The 27,102-nt window shown below is 34.4% G+C and overlaps 2 protein-coding genes across 9 annotated transcripts in view; one reads left to right on the plus strand and one right to left on the minus strand.

Moving 5' to 3' along the window:
• The window catches only part of CMSS1 (cms1 ribosomal small subunit homolog), a 167,855-nt gene that overhangs the window by 127,394 nt on the left and 13,359 nt on the right, over nt 1-27,102 (minus strand). The window lies entirely within an intron of this gene.
• Nucleotides 1-27,102, plus strand: part of FILIP1L (filamin A interacting protein 1 like) — a 76,512-nt gene that overhangs the window by 40,119 nt on the left and 9,291 nt on the right. The window contains exons 1-2 of one of the 3 annotated variants that reach the window (XM_026700845.2): nt 4,140-4,259; nt 20,603-23,342. In XM_026700845.2, the coding sequence (XP_026556630.1) occupies nt 20,718-23,342 (2,625 nt within the window). In that variant the 5' untranslated portion in view covers nt 4,140-4,259; nt 20,603-20,717. Of the gene's footprint in view, nt 1-4,139; nt 4,260-20,602; nt 23,483-27,102 lie in introns of those variants that run through there. The other 2 variants (XM_087937360.1, XM_087937361.1) reach the window with 2 other exon arrangements.

Consider the following 27,102-nt stretch of genomic DNA (forward strand, 5'->3'; position numbering starts at 1 on the left):
AACTTATGAAGATGTTGAAGAATACAGAATCTAGAACAGAACTCTGTGTATCTCCCTCTATGTGAACACAGACCCATTAAGGACAATGCATTGGTGATAGTTGTTTATCCAATTGCAAATACATCTGGTAGTGCAACCTTCACCCCACATTGTTCCAGGTCATCAAGGAGGTGGTTACGGTCTATTTTGTCAAATATCAGGTAGGAATTCAGACAAATAAAAATATCACACTATGCCATAGCACACTGTGGTTTAGCTCAACAATTGTTAATTAAAAATATGTGACTTAAAATTGTACCTACCTAGAGACTGAAGAAAAATCCAGAAGACTTTCCTAATATGATCCTTATTTACTCATCAATGCACATAATTTCATCATGGAGCAGAATACTTTCATCTCCAACTAAGTTACACAAAGAATAAAATCTTGAAGCCCCAAATAATTTGAAATCACTGAGTAGACAAAATAAACTGGACTAAATAGTAAAAAAGGAGCAACTTTGTGTTGGCACGCAAGGGTCGCAATGACCTAATCAGGCTTTAGCTCTAGATTCTCTGATTCTGTGGTATTCTATCCTGCCATAATATTTACAAGTACAACAATATTTTAAAAACTATGATTAGTTTCTATGGAGACAGGAATTGTTTAGATGGAGTCAGCAGCTAAAATAGTGCCTTTCCTCTTACAGCTTATTTGTAAGATCCCACTTTTTTAAACTCTTCTATATTAGCTAATAGACAAAACTGCCTTTACCTATCTATCCATAACTCATGGAAACAAAGTAGTTGAACAGCCAAATTATTGACAGATGGTTCTGAACTCTATTACTGCAATCTGATGTAGAAACATAGGTAGCCAAAAATCTTCTGCCAAAAATATTTGAGAACCATTGCCAATGATGAAATTGATGCTACAGAGCTGAAAAAGTCCAACAGTTCAATGTAATATTAGGTAATATTATATAAAATATTAAAATCAAATGAATTGCTAAAACAGGAAATAGAAGTGGATGCTTCCAATTAAGTTGCTTTAGAATTTTTTTTACAGAAGAAAAATTTATGATAATGTCATAAAAAGTGACACCATAACATAAAAATGTTGCCTTCAGCACTCAATAAAACGAGAGGAGCTATTCCTGTAACAATACCTAAATTAGTACTTTGTAAAGCTCTGTTTTTTTCACTGTATTAGTATGCTGTAATTTAAGCCTGATTTGAAGGAAAATGTAACGTTTTTAAAGATGAGATTCATATGAACAAATATAAAGGAAGTCCTGCATACAAAGAAACATTTATTATATGATATTTCTGAAAGAGTAAAAAATAAAATGGGACTCAGCCATGATATGGTACATTATTTGCTATATTCTAGAAAATAACAACATGTTTTACTTGTGATCTCCTGCTGAACTCTGCATATTATTTCAGTTTGTCTCCTGTCTTTCATCTGTCTTTTTGTTTTACACTCATAATAATTCAGTGAGTATGTGTATGAGAAGTAATGTGATAAGGGTATAGACACGTAAACCTTAGTCCTTCCAGACCCTTCTGATTCCCTGAAGGTTACTTTCCTAAAGAGATAGGGTCTATAAACAAAACTCCTATTAGGAAGAGCTAGCAGGAGACTGAATATTATTTTCTTTTATAGTGCCACAGGGAAATCCTATCTGCCCTTTTCCTACCTTACCTTTGTCTGTTTATCTGGGTTTTGTCTTTTCAAGCTGAATATGAATATGGCCGCTTTTAAAACAAAAGCTGAAAATTCAATTTAAACAATAAAAAATAAATAAATGATGTAATTATTCAGTAAATAACACACACTGAATTAACAATGCACATTGAATAAAGAACAATTAGTACATTTTACCTTATTTTTTCTAATGCGAAAACGAATGTCAAGAATATGGAATTTGTGTTTTTGTAGTTACTTCAGACACACCACATGAATACCCAACTGAAGTTTTTATTTCTAGAAACTTTTACTCAAACCTTTCTCTCAGTATTAATGAGACATGCTCTTCATTTCCTGTCTTAAAGCATTATGTAATATTTGCTCTGTCAGTCAGCTGCAAACAGTAATCTCTGATGATTTCATTTAAACTGAAATGCAAAATATTCAGTGTATCAATAATGGTAAATATTCAGTATATAATAATGGTAAACATAAGAAAGCATTTCCAGTATATATTATAATCTGTATTCAAATTAGAAATCATGCAAAACATTTTACCTGTATATGAATATTTATTCAATAGCCAAGAAAAACAAATATGAGCTTACCAACTCCAATTCCTTTTTTTATGTGAAGAAATACTATCAGAGTGAACATTCTCTGAAACAGTTCGTCCTATCTATCATTTTCAGAGGCCAATTCTTTGCAAATCAGAAGTTTCATATTCCTTCTCTTTTCCATATTTGCATCTCTGTAGCCCATTCTCTCTTTGCAACCTTAAATCATTCTTTATATAAATATACACACAACATACTGGGAATGGGGGAGGGTAGATAATATGAGAAAGCTAATATAATATTAATGTATCATTATTTATTTTTAATTTTTTTTATTTTGCTTTTCTACCAGGAAATTTTCAAACTTTTACCCCCAAATAAACCAATAATACATAATTCAATAAATATTAAATAGGAGAACATTAAAATGAGGAAAAACTATTAATATAATTCTCTCTACTTCCAGATGCCTAAAACCAAGAACAAATCAAAATTAATAGGGGCAGGATGCAAATGGGCAGAATTCTATTGCTATAGCACCACAAGTAAAAACAATTGAATCCTGTCTGGTCATTACCAATCTATTTCTCAAAGGTGGAGGCAAGGGAATAATAATCTGATTCATAGACAAGTCTGCTTGAAAGAAGCTGCCAGTTCCAGACCCTACTTCCAGAATACTATGGAACAGGGCATTTTTAAGAATACTTATCAAACACTGTACTTTATAAAAAAAGACTATACAGAAGACATAATATGTAAATTAAACTGAATTACTCATATTTTTATGATAATGTGAACCATGTTTAGAAAGTCAAGCTTCAGTCCCTATGACATAGCATTAATCCCTTAATGCTTACAATACAATTTACAATGTTTAACACATGTAGATAACTAACCATGGCTGCAATCCTAAATTCATTTTACTGGAAAGTAAATTCAGATCAGTCTATTACAACACATTTCTAATAAATGTTGGGCATTGTAAAAGACTGAATTTCAATTATTCACACCAGTTTATTTAGCATATTATAACATAGTATGTACATACAGTTTTAAAATTCTTTAATACTATTTTAAACTTTCATTAATATGCATCAGATTTAACCAGATAATTCTTTCAATGAATTTTCTACAATTATTTTCTTACAAAATTCCTTCATTTGTAAAGCAATAGAAAATTCAGTATAAAATCTAATGAAGACATTCTTCTGTAAATTGAAGCCTATTCTGGGTTTTTTCTTGTTTTTCGTAGGTCAAATGAATGTTATATGTAAAACCTTATTAAAACCTTATTAATACCAAATAATTAACCATTCTAAATATACTAAATGAGAGAAAGTTAAGAAATGGGTTTAAAAGGAAAAAGTACATGCACTTTTACACATAACACATCCCTGTTTCTCATCTGGCCTTCCCATCATACTTGAAGAATTGTTTTCTAGTTACATCATCAGGAAATAAAACACAAGGAAAAAAAGCTTGATGTTCATACTTTTCTCAGAGGAGGCCAGCTAAGCTTGGGTGTTCCCCCCACCCCACTTCGGCAAATCAGAAAATAAAATGAAAATTAAACAAACCCAATTGTGTCATGGAGGAAAAAAAATAAAATATTACTCTGCAATCACCTCACTATTCTATTAATAATGAGAATTAACTCTTTTAAACTTTCCAATGCATTCATTTTGGCCACAAATCAATCCGACATGAAATGTTTCATAGCCCAAAGTATTTGAAGCCAGAAAAATACACACATGCATAAATATGCATGCACGCATACACACATACATATATTTGTAGTTATGGTTATCAGTAAAATATACTAAGTACAGAATGAGACTGCACAATATAGAATTCCTTATAAGGTATTGCCATGACGTAATGCTTCATAGGCTTTGAGCAAGCAGAGAGTTTCTCTCTCATTGTTTCGTGTAACTGCTGGAATGCTCACATCCCTAATGCCTAAGAGAAACAAAATCTGAACACTACTGAGCAATAATTAAATCAAGAACTCTTCAGTGCATTTGCTGAAGGTAAGAGGGAGACTGTGGGAAGAAGTTTCTTTTAGCAGCCAATAGGCATTTTGCTTCAAAAATCAAGTTGGTTCACTTTATATTATTTTCACAGCACAACTTTTGGACTTAATGCTGAGATCAATTATAATACTAAACAACTTTCCGGTTCTCTTTCTAAGCATAAAAAGGTATTTCCAAGGCAAAACTGAAGCATTAAATTAAGAAAAAGGGAGAGCTAGGAATTACACATAATTTCCAACTGTGTGCTGGACAGAGTCATAACTGCATTTTAAACTGGGAGAGGACTTAGTGACTTTATAAATAGTATGAAGAAAGTTGTAGCAGCTTTTTGAATACATTATGTTATATATTATAGGCATGTAGAAACATGTTCTTACTGAGATTTATTGTGCTTTTGAATAGCTTTAGTAGTTTTAAGTTTGGAAAATGTAAATTCGAAATCAAGGCAGTAGCAGTGATAGTAAGATAATTATTACTTTTACCATTTTAATTCATTTTTAAAATTAATTGTATATGCTCATGAGGAAAAAAGTCACAGTATTGAATTATGTTTCCTATATCAACAGTTACATATTCATGATAAGATTAAGACTAAAGCAAACTAAATTAGGCATGTAAAAGTCTTATTTGGAGTGAGGATGGGAATATATTTGATTATTTTATTTCCATTTATTCAGATCATTCTTCCAATTATATATTCATTAGCTATCTTACAACATACAAAATTTCTCAACTATATACACATGAAAATAGAACTCTTCAAATTACAATAATAACAATTGCTATGGTCACAAAGGTAATTGGATGTAAGCAATGTTAATTTTAAGAAACTCAGTAGAACATTTTAGAAATTAGCTTGCAGATATTAAGGACATGCTTACAATGTATACATCTTTAAGAATAAGTATACTGTTTGAAGATATTAAAAGTTTTTGTTTTTATTAATAAATTGCATATCTTTTGTTAATAAAATTTTCTAAATATCTACTTGTCAGAGTGAAATTCTCATTCACTGCTATGATGACATTTTTATCTGGTAACGTGTAAGGCAATAGTTTCTAAGATTTTAAACTAATAATCTAATGATGAATAATAAACCCATTTATTTTGGTCCTTTCAGGCTATTTTGTTGGAAGTTAGAGCAACTCTACTTTTTTTCAAAATAAACTAATTCAAAGGAACTGGGATTTTAATTTTTAAGGAGTTTTTTTATTTTTAAGGAGTTTTTTTTTTAATGTATCCACCATGGTTTAGCTGGATTTGTGAAACATAAAAAATGATGCCCTGAAATTTTGCATAATTAATGGATTACTTTAAAATATATCCAACATTTTACTGTTTATTAATTTACATAAATATTATTGGATTGAGAAAACAACAATCTATGAAACAAAGATCATCAGACTACATAAAACATAAATTATAACACTTTCAAAAATTTTGATTTGCTAAGAAAGCAAATGAAAGAGAAACATTTTTTCCAGTCATCTGGTTTAAAAACTTTTGAAAACAGGAAATGGAAATAATTACAATATAACTTAAGCATTAATGGATAAACTGCATTTATTCTATTCAGAATCTTTAATCACTACATCAACTAGAGGTTTATAATACATATTATATGGTTACAAGTTTCCATTCAGATACCAAGATTCATTTGGTTCTCACCAGTTGTTTTTAGAATTTCACCAACATTCATTTTCAAAACTACAAATTAAGTTTTCCTCTACTCAGTGCCATGCAGAAATGTAGGCCTACAGTCCTTACAATCAATTAAGGCTAATATTTTAGCTGGAGATTGTAGGAAATACATCTAAAACAACTGGATAGCAGAAATGTGACATAGCTTATTTTATTATTTTGATTATCAATACATTATTTTAGATTATATTAACAGATTAGATAAATTTAAGAATTTGATTTCCATGAGAGATTCGTACACGTGCTTAACTTTCTCAGTCAAATTAGTAGCCTGAGTATTATTTATTGGAGCAATTCTGTTTCTATACAGTACAGCACAATGCTTTATCTACATTTGCAGTAATTTTCTTTTCAATTATTTTTATTCAACATTCACAAAATCTTTGTAACTCTGCAATTCATTTCTTACTTATAGATTGCTGTGTTTACAGAAGCTTTATAGACAGAAACTTAAAAGACTGTGGACAGGAATAACAATGCTACAATTATATTAATATTACAGTAAATTATGTGGATTTAAGTCATGTTTTCTATGAGATGAGAAACATTTCCATTTTTAAATAAATATGAACAGTGCTATAACTTGATAACAAGAGGATAAATTATGTCAGTTGGTTTTATTTCCTACAGTTTTTCCTCTTACATACATTTGGATATCACTTAATACTAAACAAGAACATTATACCTTGGTGCTTCTTATATGCACTTCACATTGAAGGAGATCAATATGTCCCATGTTGCAATCGATTCTTTCAACTCATGTTTAGTCCAAACACAAATCATGTATAATATGATGAAATTTTATCTTGGGAAAGTGCCCTGAATTTATGCCATGAAGAACTTTATAAGATTATCACCTGGATCCTTAACTGAACCTACAAGCAAACTTGCAGCCAATGCAGCCGATGGAACACAGACATAATATGAGCTGATTGATGTGCATACATAATTGCTTATGAAGTATCATTTTGCACCAATTGAAGCTCCTAATACTTTTTAAAAGCAGTTCCAATACAAAACATTGCAGTAATCCTTATGAGCAGTACCAAGGCCTGAGTAATTGCAAGCAGGATAGCCCAGACCAGGAACATCCCACTTGCAATATACAATACATACTTGTGCAAAGGCCCTTCTTGCCACAAAGTCTTCCTCCTATTCCTCGGACAGGAGCTGTAAGTCTGTAAGAATTCCTAATAAATTCTGCCTTGATTGGTGCAATCCCATGCAGAACAAGAGATGGACAATTCCCAGAACCATAAACTCCAACACGTAAATCCATTCAATCTTGCTTCGGTTGAGCTGGAGCCATCTTCATCCAATTCCAGGCGCTGACACAGAATTTTCAGAGCATCACATAATTGGCCAAAAGTAGGGATATAAATTTGAGTATATCAGCATATTGATGCTACATCAGTCTCTGCCATTGGATAATAACTTCTCATTGCTTTCAATAAAAATAAAAACCTGGCTAAATAAATTATAAAACCCTTATATTTAGCTGCTGCCTTTTCTCTAAGGGACAAAATATAACTTTCATGATTTCCCTCCATACTACCCAGCAACTTTGTAAAATAAATTAAAACTAAGAGAATATACCATTGCCTGTATGGCATAGTTTACACACTTACCGTGTCCTCTCTAGTGTTTTCAAACCTCAAACTCTTCATCTCTTGGTCTACTTATTATCTTAATAAGCATGGGGAATCTATGGACCTCCAGATGTAATTGAATTACATTTTCTAATCACCATGGCCAATGGAGTAGGATTTAGAAACATCTGGGGGATTATAGGTTCTCCATACCCAATAAAAATTTGCTACTGATAGAGTAAGCAGTAATTCCAAATACAGATGGGAATGTGAGCGTACTTTCAAGGACAGGAGTAAAGACCAATTTAGTAGTATTGAAATAAAAATATTTAAAGTGGTGCTGTCTGATCTTGGAAATTAAACAGATACATGGAAAAGAGAATGGAAAAAAGGGGAGTTCTTCCTATTACATGGTCATTTCAGTATTTGCAGCTTGATTTTGTGGCCAGGGCTACTAGAAAAAGTAGCCACAAAGTACATTGCTTGAAACTATTATTGTAAAATAATATTTTATTATCAGTAAACTTGTGAGCAGCACAATGAGTTTTTATGGAAGGAGCTATGATGGTGCAGTAGTTAGAATGCAGTATTGTAGGCTGACTTCTGAGATTGGTAGAATGAGGACCCAAATTGTTGGGGGCAATATGCTGACTCTGTAATCGCATAGAGAGTACTGCAAAGCAGTGATCCCCAACCTTTGTGGCTTAGCAGCCTGGCTAAGTGACAGGGGAACCAGACTGCATGAGTAGCGGGTCAGTGCACACACACATGCGTAGTTCAATTTACATCAGAGGTATACTGGCACACATGCACGCAAAGCTTGAGTTGCATGAGCAGCGCTCTAACGCACATGCACATACATGTGCAGCTCAACTTGCGCAGGTTGGCCTACATATACGCATGTGCTGACTTGCTGCTCGTGCAAGTTGAACTGCACACAAGTGTGCATGCTTGCCTGCAACTTGTGTGGCCCACTTCCAAATAGGCCATGGTCCGGTAGTGGCCCACAGCCCAGGGTTTGGGGACCTCTGCTGTGAAGCACTATGAAGCAATATATAAGTCTAAGTCAGGGGTGTCAAACTCAACCCAGGGGCTGGATCCAGCCCACTGGGTACTTAGATCTGGCCTGTGGGGCTGCCCTGGAAACAGCAAAGGAGCAGTCTACAGTCCTTCTGCCTGCGAAAATGGAGCTCAGGAGGGCTGCAGGAGACTTTCCTAAGCTACATTTTTGCTGGCAGCGGGTTGCAGGAGGCCATCGCAGACGAAAATGGAGCTTGGGAGCCCGTTTTCACTGGTAGAGTGTTCGGGCCACCACAGGCACCCCCAACACAAGTGACAAGCTGACTACACCCACCCTGACCATGTCCACACCTGGCCTACAACCCTGATGGGCCTTCAAATGAAATCGAGTTTGACACCCCTGGTCCAAGTGCTTTTGTTACTGCTACTGACAAACAACCATTTTCAAATTCATCTAAAAATATAAGCTAATTTAGGAAAGCATAAATGTCAACATGCAATCTATTGTACTATTCTGCTTAGTGTCATTGTTGCTTATCAACATTATCCAATAAAGTGTACTAATATTTGAAGGAAAATCTGACAGGAACTTCACAAAATTACTCACTGGAACATCTATATATAGTGTTACTGCCCAAAGAACATTTGTGTGAAGCAATGCTCCTTGATCTCTATGGGGCTCACTGCCTGGTCATGCAAGTACATTTAGAATCAGGATATTACTGTAAAGCCCTGTTCAAAGAATAATAATCTTTCTAAAGGATTATGATCAGAAAAGTCATAAACCTATGGTTTAGGTACAATGTACCTTGAAAACAAAGACAGAAGTTATTCATATAAAAAGACACATTTACAGAGCAAGAGCTCACTAAATTCTGTATTGCTTTTTCTTAACTCTTCCATTTAAGTAACTTGCATGCATGTTTGCCACAGTTTAAGAAATACTATTTAGCAACTGCATATAAAACTAAAATTCAAAACCTTTTCAGATATAACTATTTTTTTTAAAAATGTGTTCTTAATAAGAATACAGCTATTACAGAGTAGTTTGTAGTAGTAGCTGGAGTAGTTTAACTTTCCAGTTTACAAACAATATATATTTTGAAATATTATTTCTAATATAAAGAGCTGTCATGTTGATATGCCAGCGGGATTACAAAATCACAATTGAATATCTACAAAAGCAGAGCATTACCTGACGTTCTTGATTCAAATTTGTCCTCTCAAATAACTAAATTGATAATCTTGTGTTGGCCAAAATTTTTCCACAACTCTAGTAACAGAACTGGACCATGTGAGATAACTTATAAAGACGACTGATTCTGTATAAAATATTTTAAGCACTTCACTGTCAGGTCTACTGATAAGACCTTAACAGAATTTTCTTGGCTAGTATAAAACTAAAGAAATGTTTAATACTAAACTATTCAGGAGCTTACAGCAAACCAGTTATATAACATAAATAATTAAATCAGAATAAGGATAATATATCCAACATGAAGTTAGGTCTGTTCTCTGATTACATGGAAAAGATTGAGTGGTAAGTTTAATTTTAGCATAAAGAAGACAAAGTTAGATGAATTAGAATTCAGGAGATCTTTCCTCATAGTCCCGTGCTCTTAACCACCACCCCACATCTGTAGCATCTAATCTTTCCATTTCCTCCTGTTACCCTTCCATTTACATAACGGTAATTTCCTTGCTGATGTAAAAGTTAAGTGAGTTCTAGTTTTGACTGTTCTAAATAAAATTACTTGTTGCTTCTGGCCTAGAATCAATCTTCTCATGAGAGGAAAAAAAAGGAGTCAAGAAGAATCTCATACATATACAATTCCCAAGCAAGCGGAAGAGGAAATAAGACAGCCCTCTGTTCAACAGTTAGCATTCACTCATTAGATTTTTTTTTAAATGATCTTTAACATATTGTAATAACAATTAGGACTCAAATTATGTCCAAACCATGATTTACAGTAATAAATAAAATCAAGTTTGTTTCTGACGTCTGTATGGATGGGATTGGACCAAAATTTACAAGCTATTTTGAGCTGGTGTGTGGGAACTCTCCCCAAATCTTTAGTCTTGTCTGTAAACATTCTACCATTGTCCCAGTAAAGAGTTGGGATACCTATAGCAGCACTGTTTCGGTACTAGTACTTGTAATGGTAGACTACTCATTCTAACTATATTGTAATTCTTTACCTATTATGCCTATCTCAGTCTAGTGCAAGTCTGCAATACCAAGACAGCAGAACAGGATAATGAAAAAGTGATCCGGAATAATGTCAGGTTTTCAAGTAATGAAATCCATTTAAAAAGAAAAGAGCAAAGTCCATCTTCCAAAACAATTTTTTATTTAGAAAAGCATCAAATTGCCAAAGTCACAACCCGGAATTACCCCACAATATCAGAAGTTAGAAACAACCCCCAAAAGTCACATTCTCCAATAGAAGTAATTCAACATTGCTTGATGTCATAAATCTCTACTTCAAGGGGGCTGAACACGGTCAGCCCATTTTCCCTTGGAAAGAAGAATCACCTAGCCTAAACAACTCTATCTCCACTTCACCCACTCTTAGGAATGTGGCACGCCCAAAACCTTTTCCCCATGACCACCAAAGAGAAAGTAAGAAAAAGAATATATACTAAGCCTAACTAAAATGGCTACATATATGTCAATTTCGGGCTTGACAGGGTGTACATGAACTACTTGGATCTGCTGAAGAGTGCAAAGCTGAGATGACGGACCTCTCAGGGTCTCCCAGGAAGAACTGTGTTTAGCTCAGCTATCTTCAGAACTTTGTTGTAAAAAATCCTGCTTGATTAAAAAAAGAAAGAAGTGTACAGGAGAGTTAACAGACAGAATCCTACAGCTATGTTTGTCCCATTTGTCATGACTTTTGGAGCATAATCAAAATTAAATAAATAAGTAATCAGTTTTCCTCAATTCAGTAAATATCACCAGTAAGATGAAAGTTCTAGTTTATCATTATATAATATTTTTATATAAATCTGTAATATAACAAGAACGTCGGGACAACTATTTATAAACAAGGGAAGCATGTATTGTAGGAATGCTTTAAATGAAGATCTTTTATTGCATACATTAGATCTTTTATTGCATACATTTATATCTGTAAACAGATATAATGGTTTTCGCAGTACTAAAGAAATTCAGGCAGAAACTCTTGTTTCATTAGACAATGTGGCAAATAGGAATAGTTATTAATCCAAAAGAGGATTTTTGGTTTTTGATTATCTCTACCATTTTCTACCTTTCCAAATAAAATAAAGGTACAAATATTGTACAAAAAAAGGTATAAAAGTAATACTATTGCTAAATTTGCAGATGATACATTAGTGGTGGGACTCATCTCTGTGGGGGGGGATGAGTCTGCCTATCGAGATGAGGTGGACCAGTTGCTTTTGTGGTGTGGAGACAATAACTTGGTCCTCAACACCAATAAGACCAAGGAGCTTATAGTGGATTATAGAAGGAACAGATCAGACATCCAGCCCTTGCTTATCAATGGAGACCGAGTGGAGCAAGTGGCCAGTTTTCAGTTTCTGGGTGTTACCATAAAAGAGGACCTGACCTGGGGTGCTCACATTGCTGCACTGGTAAAAAGGGCCCAGCAGAGATTATATTACCTGAGACTTCTCAGAAAACAACTGAATGAAAAACTGCTGGTGACCTTCTACTGCTGCACCATAGAGAGTATTTTAACTTACTGCACCTCTGTATGGTTTGCCAATTGCACAGTGGCAGATAGGAAAGTACTCCAGAGGGTTAACGTCATTGTCCAGAAGATCATTGGTTGCCCTCTCCCCTCTTTGGAAGAGCTTTATAGCTCCCACTGCCTTAAGAATGTTCAAAACATTCTCAAAGATCGATCTCATCCTGGGAATCCTTTTTTTTAACTATTACCATCTAGCAGACGCTACAGAATAATAATAAAAAAAAGGACAAATAGGCTGAAAAACAGCTTCTCTCCCAGGGCAGTAGCTCTTTTGAATTCTGTTGTATAGTGCAGTATTGGTGCAATGTCGGGGGTTTTCGGTTTAATGTGTGGAGGGTGATGGATGTGTGTTTGTGTTTACTTTCATGATCATGGTCATGATGTTCACTGAAGATGGTGTTTGATTTCGTAATACAAGGTGCAAGGACAATAAGCTAAAAAACTAAAACTATTCGTTTAGAATGTCTGGAACTTGAGTATTTAAAAGAACTCTTTCACTATATCAGCAGGCCAGTTTCCTTAGATCTGGGCAGTATACAAAGATAAGTTATTGTTCTACTTTTGGTGAAAAATATTAAATTATAATGTGAGTAAGATATTCTCTGAAGAGAAGAAAGACTTTAGGTGACTTTTTGAGTGATGTAGAATGTATGTCTTTTAAAGCCCATTTGTTTCACTAGATAGTTGTACATGAAGTGGCCATTATACAGGTATTCCTCAATTTGCAACCATAATTGAACTCAAAATCTATGTTGCTAACTGAGACATTTGTTAAGTTGAACTTTGTCCTATTTTATGACCTTTCTTGCCACAATTATTAAGTGAATTGCTGCAGTTATTAAAGTTAGTAACATAGTTGTTAAGGGAATCTGGTTTTCCTATTGACTTTGCTTGGCAGAAGATCACAAAAGATGATCACATGACCAGAACATTGCAACAACCATAAATATGAGTCAGTTACCAAGCATTTGAAATTTGATCAGGTGACCATGGGGGTGCTGCAACAGTCACAAGTGTGAAAAAAGATCATACTTTACTTTTTTCAGTGCCATTGCAACTATGAATAGTCACTAAATGAATTATTTTAAGTCAAGGACTACCTGTATGGTATGATGTCTTATATGCTTGTTTTGATTTTTTTTTAAACCATATCTGCAATTAGATTTGTCTTATTGATGGCTATTTTATATTCTTACTTTGCTGGAATAATTTTTTTCTGAAAAAACATGAAATATTTTTAATATCTGAAATATTCCAAATATTTGAACTACATAAATGAAATGTGGTGTAAAAGTATCATTTGAATGGAGATTCAAATACAGCTTTTTACTTACATATTATTTCCTGGCATTAAATCATTCTAAAGCTACTCCTTTTCTAATACCTTCGAACACTTTTGTTAATGATAGAACACTATGTTAAATATTAAATCAAAATCACTTTTCCTGATTACTCTCCTAAGTAATGGTATTACTTGAACATGCATGTTATAAGAACTTCTAAGCTGAATAAGTAAAGAATAAGGTTTTATTGAATCTGTTTGATTTAAGCTTTGGTTTTTCAAGTTATGATTTGTGTTTCCTTTTATCTTCTACAAGGACTAGAAGTATAACTTACAGATATATTGAGATACTTATGCAATATAACCTAAATGAGAGTCAACCAATTTGAACACTGTTGTATGTTGAGTACACAATTTGTCACAATCTTTTTCTTGGGTTAATCAGATAGAGAGAATTAGAGGGCAAGGATGTGACATCCAGAAGTTGCCACTAACTGGAAAAAAAAGATTTCTTCCCAATTAAAGGCTGAAAATCATCATGCTTCCTTTTCACTGTTTCACTTCCTTTTTACTAAGGAAAAAAAAGAGAAGTTATTTGACTTCAAATTTAATGGCAGCAAAAATACTACAGTTTTAGCAGCAAAACTCCCAACAATTCTACTTTTCACTAGGATATATTCTTATTTGGACTAAAGAGGTTGAAAATGGTTGTCTACAAGTGTATATAAAGGGAGATGTATGTGCTGTGCATGAAAATAGACGTATCATCAAAAAGCTTTGTGCAAAACACAGGACTTAATTTTTTCTACCCAGTAACTTTTTTTGATTAAACTGTTACATGCAATTTCAGAAATGAACTTAAGTTGTCTGCTTCACAACAAATCAGTATAATTTATTAGAGTCTGTGCTCTAATATGAAAAAATGACAAAATTGTTTGCAGCCCATCTGTATTGTGTTCGTCTGTTCGTCAGACTTTCACAGCCATTTCAGTTTTAAATTTGGGGCTAGCCTACTGCTGTGCCTGAATGGTTTTTTCTTCATCCTGATTGGTTGGGAGTCTTGGTCTGTGTTTATTGGTCTTGGAGTTTGCTGTGTCCTGCTTGATTGGTGTTTCTAATATCTTCTGTCTGTTTTGTGGCTTTTTGTGTGTGTCTTGATTGGCTGGCAACATTGTGTTCCTGTATTGGAGGCTTTTAGTGCAGCTTGGCTCCGAGTAAATGGACGGCCATCATTTGCTAGGAAGCTAGGTTTCATCTGGGTGCCTGGTTGGGGTGTGTTTGAGCTGGAGGTATCAGGGGGGTCTGTTTGTGCCCAGGTGTTTGCCTGGCTTGTGGTGTGGAGATTTTTTTGTTTGTGCGTGCAAGCTTCATCTCATCTGCCATCATCAGGCTTCTGTATTATGTTCGTCTGTTCGTCAGACAAACACAATACAGCAGCCTGATGATGGCAGATGAGATTCTGCTGAAACGTTGATACAACTTTAAAAGCACAACTATGACGTGGGAAAATACCCGAACAAAGCTGAATACCATATATGTAGTACCCGTGAAAACTTAAGAAAACATATATATACATGTAGGTCTAGGTGTGTTCGGGTCTTTTTCTGTGTACGATTAAGAGTATCTTGGCGATGTTTCGGTGAGGTCCCACTCACCATCCTCAGGCTGGTGCTTTCTGCTTGTGCCAGTCATTATATAATGACATGGGAAAATACGCGAACAAAGCTGAATAGCATACATACATACATACATACATACGTAGGTCTAGGTGTATTCAGGCCTTTTCCCGTGTATGATTAAGAGTATCTTGGTGGCGTTTCAACGAGGTCCCACTCACCATCCTCAGGCTGGTGCTTTCTGCTTTGTGCCAGTGCAAATCCAATTACCCAAATACCTCCTGGAACTAACAGAACACTGCTTAACCAACACATATTTCATATACAAAGGACAAAGATACAAGCAAATTGAAGGAGCCCCTATGGGATCACCACTGTCACTTGTCATTGCAAACCTGTTCATGGAAGAATTTGAATCCAGAGCCCTAGCCAATGCCACTCACAAACCCAAACTATTGTTAAGATACATTGATGACACATTTGTTATTTGGCCCCATGGAAAAGAAAACCTAAACAATTTCCTAACACACCTAAAAAGAACACACCCCAAAATCAAATTCACCATGGAAACAGAAACAAACAAACAACTACCATTCCTAGATGTACTAATCTACAAAAAAACAGATGGCACACTAGGACACACCATATACCAGAAGAAAACACCCACCCACTGCTACCTCAATGCCCAATCCCACCACCACCCAGCACAAATAAACTCCGTGGCCAAAACACTAATTGCCAGAACCAAACACCTGGCAGACAAGACACACATAAAGACTTAACTATGCATACTGACTAAAGTACTGACAGCCAATAGCTTCCACAAAAGCAAAATCACTGGCTTGATCCACAAAAACACACTGAGACATAATGGAGACCTAGAAGATGAACAGACCTATGGAACAGCTGTCCTTCCCTATATAAGAGATAGTACAGACAAAAATCATTAAGATACTACACAGGCATCACATCAAAGCTGCCTTCAAAACAGACAGAAAAATAGCAGCCATCCTAAGAAACCCCAAAGATAAAATGGACCTGGAAAACCAAGGCATATATGAAGTCCTCTGTGCACTTTGCCCTGCCACATACATTGGACAGACCAATAGAAGAATAAGTACCCACCTAGATGAACACAAAAATGCAGTAAATGCACTTCCTCACTAGTCCAACACATGAAAGCCACAGGTCATAGCATCGACTTCAATGGCACCAAAACCCTAGCCACTATAGAAAACCCCAGCTACAGAATTATCAGAGAAGCCATAGAGATTGAAAAAAGACCTGAAAGCATGAATAGAAGAGATGATTCCACCAGACTGTCAATGATCTGGAAGCCTGCACTCACAAACAAAAAAATCTCCACACCACAAGCCAGGCAAACAGATCCCCCCCTGATATTTCCAGCTCAAATACACCCCAACCAGGCACCCAGATGAAACCTAGCTTCCTAATAAATGATAGCCGTCCATTTACTCGGAGCCAAGCCGCACTAAAAGCCTCCAATACAGGAAACACAATGTTGCCAGCCAATCAAGACAAAAAAAGCTACAAAGCAGACAGAAGATATTAGAAACACTAATCAAGAATAACACAGCAAACTCCAAGACCAATAAACACAGACCAAGACTCCCAACCAATTAGGATGAAGAAAAAACCATTCTGGCACAGCAGTAGGCTAGCACTAAATTTAAAACAGAAATGGCTGTGAAGTCTGACTCACAGACGAACACTATACAGAAGCCTGATGATGGCAGATGAGATTCTGCTGAAACGTTGCTACAACTTTAAAAGCACAACTATAATGATGTGGGAAAATACCCAAACAAAGCTGAATACCATACATGTAAATACCCGTGAAAACTATCTATCTATCTATCTATCTATCTATCTATCTATCTATCTATCTATCTATCTATCTATCTATCTATCTATCTGATTGTAACTAAAATTAAAATATGGGGAGGAAAGGAGCAGAATGTATGGGAGGGAGGAGAGCTGCTATTAGTCAATCAACCACCTCCAGTCTGGTATTCCTCCATTAGGACCCCAAACCAACAGAATCTGCATGCTGGGGAAGGCATGCTGCCAGTCCTTAGTCAAGGCATAGGTGGGATGGGCCTGGCCCATAGGGATCACACACACACAATGTGTGTGTGTGTGTGTGTGTGTGTGTGTGTGTGTGTATAAGCATACACTATATATCATTTACAAATTATAACCTTTGTCTCTTGAGTAACACCACCATCATTTCATTCTTTTTCTCTTAGTGAGAAAATCTGCTTTGCTGATTTTGAGCATTGTTAATTTTCTTTGAATCTCATTTTATAAATCTTTTGGTTTTTCTTGTGTGTTTTGTCTTTCTTCATGGGTTCCTTATTCAATTGTCTACTTCCTTTAGTTTCCTATCTCATGCTTGCTTATTCCGGTTGTCAGGTATTCTATAAGTTTAATTTTAGTCCCTGCCAAATAAACAAACCATTCAGTTTAGTTTCATCAACAACTGAATATTCTATATACCATCAAGAAAACCATTAATCAGAGATAGAGGATTTATCATTACTACTGCACTACAATGTGTATAATCAGAAGTACCTATGAATAATTTAATTTCTGTTGCAAAATCCAATAATTTTTTAGTCTTATAATCCACTTGGTTCTGCTTTAAGCTGTCAACTATGTTTAAAAGTATTTTGAACCTTTCATTCAGTCATTGTAAATTTAGTTTACATATGAATAGGATAATTAAATTTATAGTAAATATAAAGGCAGGATACACATATCTTAAATTGCAGAGAATTTACAGCTGGAAATCAGCTGGAAAACTGAATCAAGTGCTGCACTACAGGATAAGCTGTTACTTGCTCCAGCTAGCGGTTCAAAAGCATGCAAATATGAACAGATAAATAGGTTCCATTTCGTTGGAAAGGTAACAGTGCTCTATGCGCCTCGGCATATAGTCATGCTGGCCACATGACCATGGAAATGTCTTCAGAAATTCTCCCTCAGCTAAGAAACGGAGGTGAGTACTGATCCTTAGTGTAAGACATGACTGGACAAGGGAAACCTTTACCTTTTTTTAAACAGTATTTATATTGTCATGTATTCATATATAAAAAAATAAATATGTGCAGTTTATTCAAATAAATTCAGAAAACATATTAACATACAATAATTTTCTAAATGTCTTTTGTACTTTAACAATAACTTTCACACTGTCAGTACCACAACTTCTCATGCTGTCATTTTAACTGCATTAGAAAAAAGAAGAAATATTTAACAAATTCTCCTCACCAATCTTAAGTTGGACACAAGGAAAAATAAAAAGCAATCAAGTCTTTAATGACAAGGATAAAATACAACTGTTTTTAATTTTGTTTACTGCTCGTTTATTCTTTTTTAATATTATAGATTTTAATTATTCTGGAATTCAAATATAGAAAGCAAATTTAACAAGTTAGCAGAAAAACCGTGACCCTATGGGTCATCATTTCAAAAATATTTCTTTACTAGATTCCTTCAACAATGGCAGAGTTTCTTAGGTGGTTGAAAATTTCTAAAACATTCAAGGAGACATTTAGAGATGGATCTGCCCTGAAAGCAGCTCATGCTGAACTGGACAGCACTGTCAAGCATCAGGACCTGATCGTAGGAATACACATTTGTATTATGTCATAAAACATAATTTTAATTTCATCAATTTTTTATATAATTTGCCAAACTTTAAACACACTTGAGTTATGTATCCTGGATTTTGGATGCAATCTGTATTTCAGCTAATTTTTAAACTTCTTTAAAAAATTGTTGCTCTATGATGCATTGTTTCATCCAACTAAAGGTTACATACATTAGGATTTTAGTAATATATAGATGTCAATAATAATGTACAGTATTAAGTTTATAAATTATATTTCATTGAGAAAGAATATTTCTTTTTTTTCCATACTACTAGTTACTGAATTTAACTGAATAATCTATGTTTCCTTTACAAAGTGTTTTTACATAAGTTCCTCTCTCTTTAAAACAGATGTACGTCAGGGATACAAGAGTAGATATTTATCCCCACCAGGTTTTAACTCCATTATTTTTTTGCTTAACTAAGAACAAAAATGTTTCCAACATGTTAAGACCCTCCCTGTTTTATTCCTAAATGAATTTTTTTTTTGGAATAAGTAGGATGACAAAATTCTTCCAGGAATAGTCCCGATTTTATTACCAAAATTAAAACCCCAGATGTTGAATTGATTTTTTAAAAAACAAGCAATATATAATACATTAAGATTTCCACTTGAGTACATTTATTTGGATTACTTATCAATTGTTTTTATGTAAAGCACATGGACATTAAGAATTTGCACCAGTTTAATGGAAAAAAATATTGTGTTCACAAGCAAGAGTGCCTTTTATTGCCAAAACCACCTGTTTGTTGCTTACATATGACTCACTGATTTCTTGGCCGTAGAGACATTTCTCTCTATATTTAAGAATTTAAAACAAGTTCCAAGTGATTCATTAAAAAATTCTGTGCGTGCACACACAAACCTGTGTATGTGCATATGTGTGTATGTGTGTGTGTGTGTGCGTGTGTTTAAATCATACAACTAGGAATCAAGAGAAAGTAAAAGGAAAACAACCCTTTTCTTTCATGGTTGAAAACAGAACAAGGAAATAGACTATAATGTCACTGCAATACTAATGCAAAAATATATAAGTTAGATAAGACTGGAGAAAGCAAGTAGTTCAATTTTCATGAATTCCGCAGCATTTTAATCGTACTTTCACATTCATTGAGACAAATATTGCAAAACAATACGATTCAATATCCCATTTTATTAAGTTTCAAGAAGGTCCCAGTTATCTCTAACAAAAGATAGTCGAATGATATTAATACATTCTTCATCCCAAGATGAATGATAAATTGTATAAATTAAGGTGATCCATGCCATCTAATACTACCCCGAGAACCTATTTAATGCCTTCACTTTAAAACAGTGTAATAGTAGTTTCAAAGTAAAACAGCAAGAAAATTAATTATTACGAAGATAAAGGAACAGATTCCAAAATATAGATCTTTTAGTAGAAGATGAATTCAGTAAATATTTTGTTTTTGTGTTTAGAAAAAGCTATCTAATACTAATATGTATGTTTCTGAAATTTCCAAAAGAAAAATGTCAAAATATAAATATGGCAAGTATTTATATAAGATGTAAGGTAAAGTCTCCTTTAAATTGAGGTCAATTTCTCAAGACTTGAAAACATCTATTTAGCTTTTCTGGTAGATATAAAATGGTTTGCCATCCTGCTGGATATTTTTATTTCCTCGTCTAACACACAATTCTTTTTTAATATCTTAAGTACTTTTACAACTGAAAGTAAGTTTCTTTCTTTTTTTCAGATTAAAAAAGCTTCTTGAACAAGATGCAATTTATCAAGCAAAAAGAGAAAAAGAGAACTGCAAGAAAATAAGCAAACTAAAGGAAGAGCTAACAAAACTGAAATCATTCACTTTAATGCTAGTAGATGAGCAACAACGTTTAACAAAAGAGCTGAGTCAACAAACTGAACAAATTCAAGATTTAACCACCTCTGCAGAACAAGCACATGAAAAAATATCCATTGCAGAATCAAAAGCCCAAGAACAGGAGCAGAAAGCTCTCAGGTTGGAAGGAGAACTTCAAACACAAATCAGAACGACTTCCCAAGAACAGGAAGCTACAATGGCCAAATTAACCAATGAAGAGAGCCAAAATCGTCAGCTCCGCTTAAAATTAACAGTTCTTAGTCGACAGGTTGATGAGCTTGAAGAAACTAACAAGTCTTTAAGAAAGGCAGAAGAAGAACTGCAAGAACTAAGAGAGAAAATCCACAGAGGGGAATGTGGAAACTCTACCCTTATGTCTGAAGTGGAGGTACTCCGGAAGAGAATCCTAGAGATGGAAGGAAAAGATGAGGAACTAATAAAATTGGAAGAGCAATGTAGAGAGCTTCATAAAAGACTAGAAAAAGAAACCACACAAAGTAAAAATTTTAAAGTAGAAGTTGATAAACTCAATAAGAGAATTATGGATCTTGAGAAACTGGAGGATGCTTTCACCAAGAGCAATCAGGAATGTTCCTCTTTAAAATGTAATCTAGAAAAAGAAAAAACATTAACAAAGCAACTGTCACTGGATCTTGATGGCCTAAAAGCTCGCATAGCAGACCTTGAAACCACTGAGAATAAATTAGAAAAAACAGAGTTCATGCTTAAGGAAGATCTATCTAAACTGAAATCATTAACTGTAATGCTTGTAGACGAAAGGAAAACAATGAATGAAAAAATAAAACAAATGGAAGAAAAGGTACAGACTGCAAATTTACAGCTGCAATTGGAACAAAAAAAAGTTATGTCAGTCACAGAAAAATTGATTGAAGAGAGTAAGAAAGCACTAAAATTTAAAAATGATGCTGAAGAAAAAATGACCAACCTTACAAGGGAGAGAGATGAATTGAAAAACAAACTGAAAATAGAGGAAGAGAAGGGAAACGATCTCTCCTCTAAAATGAATTTGCTAAGAAAAAAGCTTCAGTCCTTGGAAACTATAGAAAAAGAATTTCTTAAAAATAAACTTAAAGAGACAAAACCTAACCCAGCTTTCCAGCAAGAAAACAACAAGATTAAAGAACTAGTTCAAGAAATTGAAAAGCTGAAACATAAACTGAAAGAAATGAAAGCCATAGAAGATGATCTCATGAAAACTGAAGATGAATTTGAATCTTTAGAACGCAAATATGTTAATGAACAAGACAAAGCCAGATTTTTATCAAAGGAACTTGAGATAGTGAAGAGAGAATTGGCACGCTATAAGTTAGCAGAAAAGACAGAATGCAACCATGAGCAGAGACTATTCAGAAAACTCAAGGAAGAAACGGCCAAGTCAGGTCATCTTTCAAGGGAAGTAGATGCATTGAAAGAGAAAATTCATGAATATATGGCAACAGAAGATCTAATATGTCATTTAAGAGAAGACCAGAGAATTTTGCAAAAGAAACTTACTCAACAAGAAAATAAAAACAAAGAATTAGACAGAGAAATGGAAACTCTTAAGAAAGAATTGGAGAGATATAGGCGTTTCAGTAAGAGCCTGCGACCAAGTCTCAATGGAAGGAGAATCTCTGACTTGCAAGTTGCCTCCAAGGAAGTACAAACAGAGCCAGTTCACAATGAACTACCTGATTACAAGAGTCTAGTTCCTTTGGAACGAGCTGTCATAAATGGACATTTATATGAAGAGAGTGATAATGAAGATGATAATGATGATGAATCAATGATATCTTTCAGTGATTCTTCCATTACAAGTGTAGCAAATAACAGCAAACTTTGGATCCCTTGGATGAAATCCAAAGAAAGCCACATTCAAAATGGAAGAATTTATGCCAAGCAGAATGGGAATTGTATTCAGCCTGGAAACTTAGTTTTAAGCCAAACACCAGGCCAGCCTCTTCATATAAAGGTCACTCCTGATCATGAGCAAAATACAGCCATGCTTGAAATAACAAGCCCAATTTCAGTGAATTCCCACTCTTTTACTAGTACAGCTGTGATACCCAATTCTGGCACATCAAAGCAAAGGATAACTATAATTCAAAATGAGTCTTTAATTCCTATAAAATCTAAGTTACCTGATGTCTACCCAGCTCAAGAGCAAACCATGTCACCTCTTACTATGACCACTTTTGCTAGATCTCAAGTACCTGAATCACGTGGTTCTGTAATATCTGAAAGAACAATATCTCCTTTGGCTTTGACAGGTAGAAGTTCCCCTGAACAGTTACTTTCACCGGTGTCCTTGGAAATGACTGACAAGCATACTGTCTTCAAAGTATCCCCCGAAAGGCAATCATCTGTGCAGTTTCAAAGATCCAACAGTTCTAATTCTAATGTAATAACTACTGAAGATAATAAAATACACATTCATTTAGGAAATCCTTATGCACAAACTATTTCTAATTCTATAAAAAATAATAGTTCTTGCACTCCTGAGCAAGACAACAGAACTCCAAATGGAACACCAAGTAAATCTGTCAACAAAATTACCAGCAGCATCACTATTACACCAACTGCAACAAGTCTTCCCCGACAATCACAAATTACAGTAAGTAGTGTCTACCACTGACTTTTCCTAATTCTGCTGACATCCATATCACTATTGCAAACGTATGCTCACCTTCCCAGGAAAATTATTTTTGGAACAACCTTAATGAGAAATTGGGGCAAATTCTTTGCATGTGTCAATAATAGGATACAAAACTAACTTGCTGGCTTGTCTCAATAATCATATGAATTGTGCGCTTACTATATTATTATCTGTTCAGTTAAGTATCCTCTGTTAGATACCTAGATATGTACCTGTATAAATGCAACTTCATGTATTTATATTTTTACTATTAACATGTTCATCTTTCAATTATTTCACTGACAAAATTTAACATAAAGCAGTAAATATTTTTCTAACCATTGCCTGCAGAAATCATTTTGTTATTCATGTGTGTGTATTATTTAAAGTAAACCATGCATATGTTAATCTTTTAACCAGATATTAATCTTTAGTCAGTCTGTTAATTTTTTTAGTTGACTGGATTTGCTGTGGGTTTACATATACTTTCAGACTGAGCATTATATAAAATTGCATGTATTTTAAATGGTGATAATGAACTTAAATGAGACTCCAAGACATTGTACTAGTTAAGTGAGCAACCTGGGAACCAGGTGGTTGCTTAGGTATAATTTGAACATCTGGTTTAAGCAATCTTTCCTAGCTCAGTATCCATAAATAAGTAAAGACTACAAATCCCAGAATTTCCAGACTACATACCCAAAATTGGCCTGAAATGTATAGAAGGCAACAGGTTTTGGAAGACTGGAGTAGAACAATATAAGTATCTTAGTGGTTTACAAAAAACATCCTTCAGTACAGGCTGTTTTGAAGATTTTATACATGAAATGTTTTCAGTAATTGGAAGGGGTGAATCCCCATCAAAACAAAATCAGCAAAATACTTTTGAAAGATCAATGTTACTTCTGCTTATTTTTTCTTAAGCATAAATTTAGATATCGTACCCAACTTGTTTAAAGCCAATAATTTCTTATACCCTATATTTCTAGGAATATAAGAAACTATCTCAGATGTGATTATTTATTCATCTAGCCCATTATATACACCAGACTTTCCCAATCTAATGTTCTCCAGATGTGTTGGAAATCAACTCTCATTTTCCCTGCTATCATGGCTATCACCTCTGCTTGATGTGAAGTCAAGGGGATGATATCATTCACTTGGGGAGGCTGCTCTCTAAAGTCTTAGGCAAAGAGCCATCCAATCACATTGCATTTAATTTTTTTAAACTGGAGATGCTAGGTATTCTTATATCAAGAAGATGTGAGCATTTTTTTAAAAAATAGAATAGGTAGTTAGTTGTAAAAAAGCAGGCAAATAATCTAAGAACAATGCCTCCAGAAGACGTGGGTATTCCAACACTGGAGATATTTAAGGAGAGTTTGGACAACCATTTGTCTGAAATGGTATAGATCCTGGGTGGCAAAATCATGACATCACGTTGTCATTACATGATATTTTGTGACTTTTTTCTTTTCATGGAGCTGAGGTGGGCATGGGCTACACATGATGCATCTGGCCCGCAGTTTGACACCCCTGCTTGAGGAGGGCATTGGATTAGAAGACCTCCAAGATCCTTCAACTCTGCTATTCTGTTAACTTAAGAGAAAAGTAGTAAATGTATTAGGGATGTAAGATAAACAATATTTTCTTGGTACTGTAGTTTGGCAATAAATAACTCTTAAGATGTTACTAGGAACCTCCCTTCTGAAGCAACAAGAGGAAAATCAACTACAGTTGATTCTTGATTAGTATTAGTACAACAACACAATAGTCAAACAATATAAAACAATTACAACTTTCATTTCAGTTGACCTAAATCTTTGATTTAGTCTTTTTTTTTTAAAAAAAGTATCCAATTAATTTATATTGCCACCTATTTCTTTTGAAATTCCAAGCAGCTGATACACAATTAAAAAAACATAATAAACAGCAAATGAATAGCATAAAATAGTACAAATATAAGTAGTATCTGAAGCTCCCACAGCCTAACTCCAGCCACATAAATAACATAAAATAGTCATCCAAACTAGGGACTGGTCATAAAATGGACAAAATTCACTTAACTGTGTGGCTTAGCAACAGAACTTTTGGACTGAATTGTGATTGTAACTCAAGGACTGCCTATATTTAATATTAAGCCATATCTCCTTCAGTGCTGCTACAAATTGATATAGACTAGCCTCTGTGCATGCATAATTCAGAAAGATTTATTCAAGATCAGTTCTTATGAATAATTTATTTAAATGCACAGAGAAAAATAATCACAGAAAACATTTAAGATTTTTATTTCTACTCAAAGTGCCAATTCTATACCAAATACCATGTAAAAAACTATCATAATATTATCGTAATTGGTTGGCAACAGACAATGCCAATTGCCTCTAAGATTCTTCTACTTTTAACTTAAATACAGGGTTTCTCTCTAAATGCTTCAAATGGTAACCACATCCTATGAAATTAAGCAATTCTATCCTGAACCCACAGTAAATTAAACATTCTATAATATGAGATTTAGAAATCCTTGAATCATCAATTACATCATAAAGGGCAATAGCAAGGTATAAAAAAAAACCCCAAGCATTTACCCATTCTTTAAAGATTCATTTAAAATGAATGTGGTGTGTGTGTGTGTGTGTGTGTGTGTGTGTGTGTGTGTAAAACTGCATGTGTGTGTGTCTGAAAATAGCAAAATTAAAGAAAATTTGGGTCATACTATAAGCCATCTATACAAGTATTATTTTTCTGGATGAGTTGAAAGTTAGCATTTTTTTTCCAAAAGAGAGCAGCCAGATCGCACTGACATACACAATTAGGGAAAAGGAAAGAAATTGTCTGCAACTATTCCCCACATTGGCAATCCATTCTCCACATTTGACAATCCATAGCTATAGTATTTGGGCAAAAGAGGTTTTAGAGTGGCAAGGAACATGTAAGCGCACGCAGCAGTAGCTTTCTGAAACTTCCTTCCTCTGGCATACCACTTCCCAGCTACAAATTATCTGTTCAGTAGGCCTTCTGCCAAGCTGGCCAAAATAAGTCAAAGGGGTTTAAAGGTTCGTTTACATAATCAGCAAGTATCTCTAGTTGCCATGGTTGTTGTAGCCTGAGGGGGTAAGGAACAGAATGGATTAGCTTTATTATATTTTTCCATTTAAGATAATCCCTCCAGAACACCAAAAACTTCAATTACATTAAAAAAAAACCTTTAAACAGAAATAACTGAATTGGTGTTTAACATTTCTATGCTTTACAAACTGGTTATAGCAACACAGGTAATTCTCAACTTACAACCACAGTTGGGACCAGAATTTTCATTGCTAAGCAGGGTGATTGTTAAGTGAGTCAACTCCGATTTTATAACCATTTTGCTCTCATTAAGCAAATCACTGCAGCAAAATGAATAATGCAGTTGTTAAGTGAATCCAACTTCCTCCACTGACTTTGCTTGTCAGAAGCCAGCTGGGAAAGTCGCAAATAGTGATCACTTGACCCTGAGATGCTGTAACTGTCCTAAATGCATGCCAGTAGCCAAGCTCCTGAATTTTGATCACATGACCAAAATGGGGATGTTGCAAGAGTTGTAAGAGCAAAGACTGGTTGTCTGTCCCTATTTTCACCTTTAACTTAACTTTAACTTAAAATGCTGTCTAATAGTTGCAAGTTGAAGACAACTTGTATAAACAATCAACATATTTTATAACTATGAAATTTAACATTTATTTTCTAAGTTTCTCTG

This window comes from Pseudonaja textilis, chromosome 7 (genome assembly GCF_049901715.1).
Source record: "Pseudonaja textilis isolate UNSWEBS1 chromosome 7, rPseTex1.2, whole genome shotgun sequence".
In the NCBI taxonomy this organism is placed as follows: domain Eukaryota; kingdom Metazoa; phylum Chordata; class Lepidosauria; order Squamata; family Elapidae; genus Pseudonaja; species Pseudonaja textilis.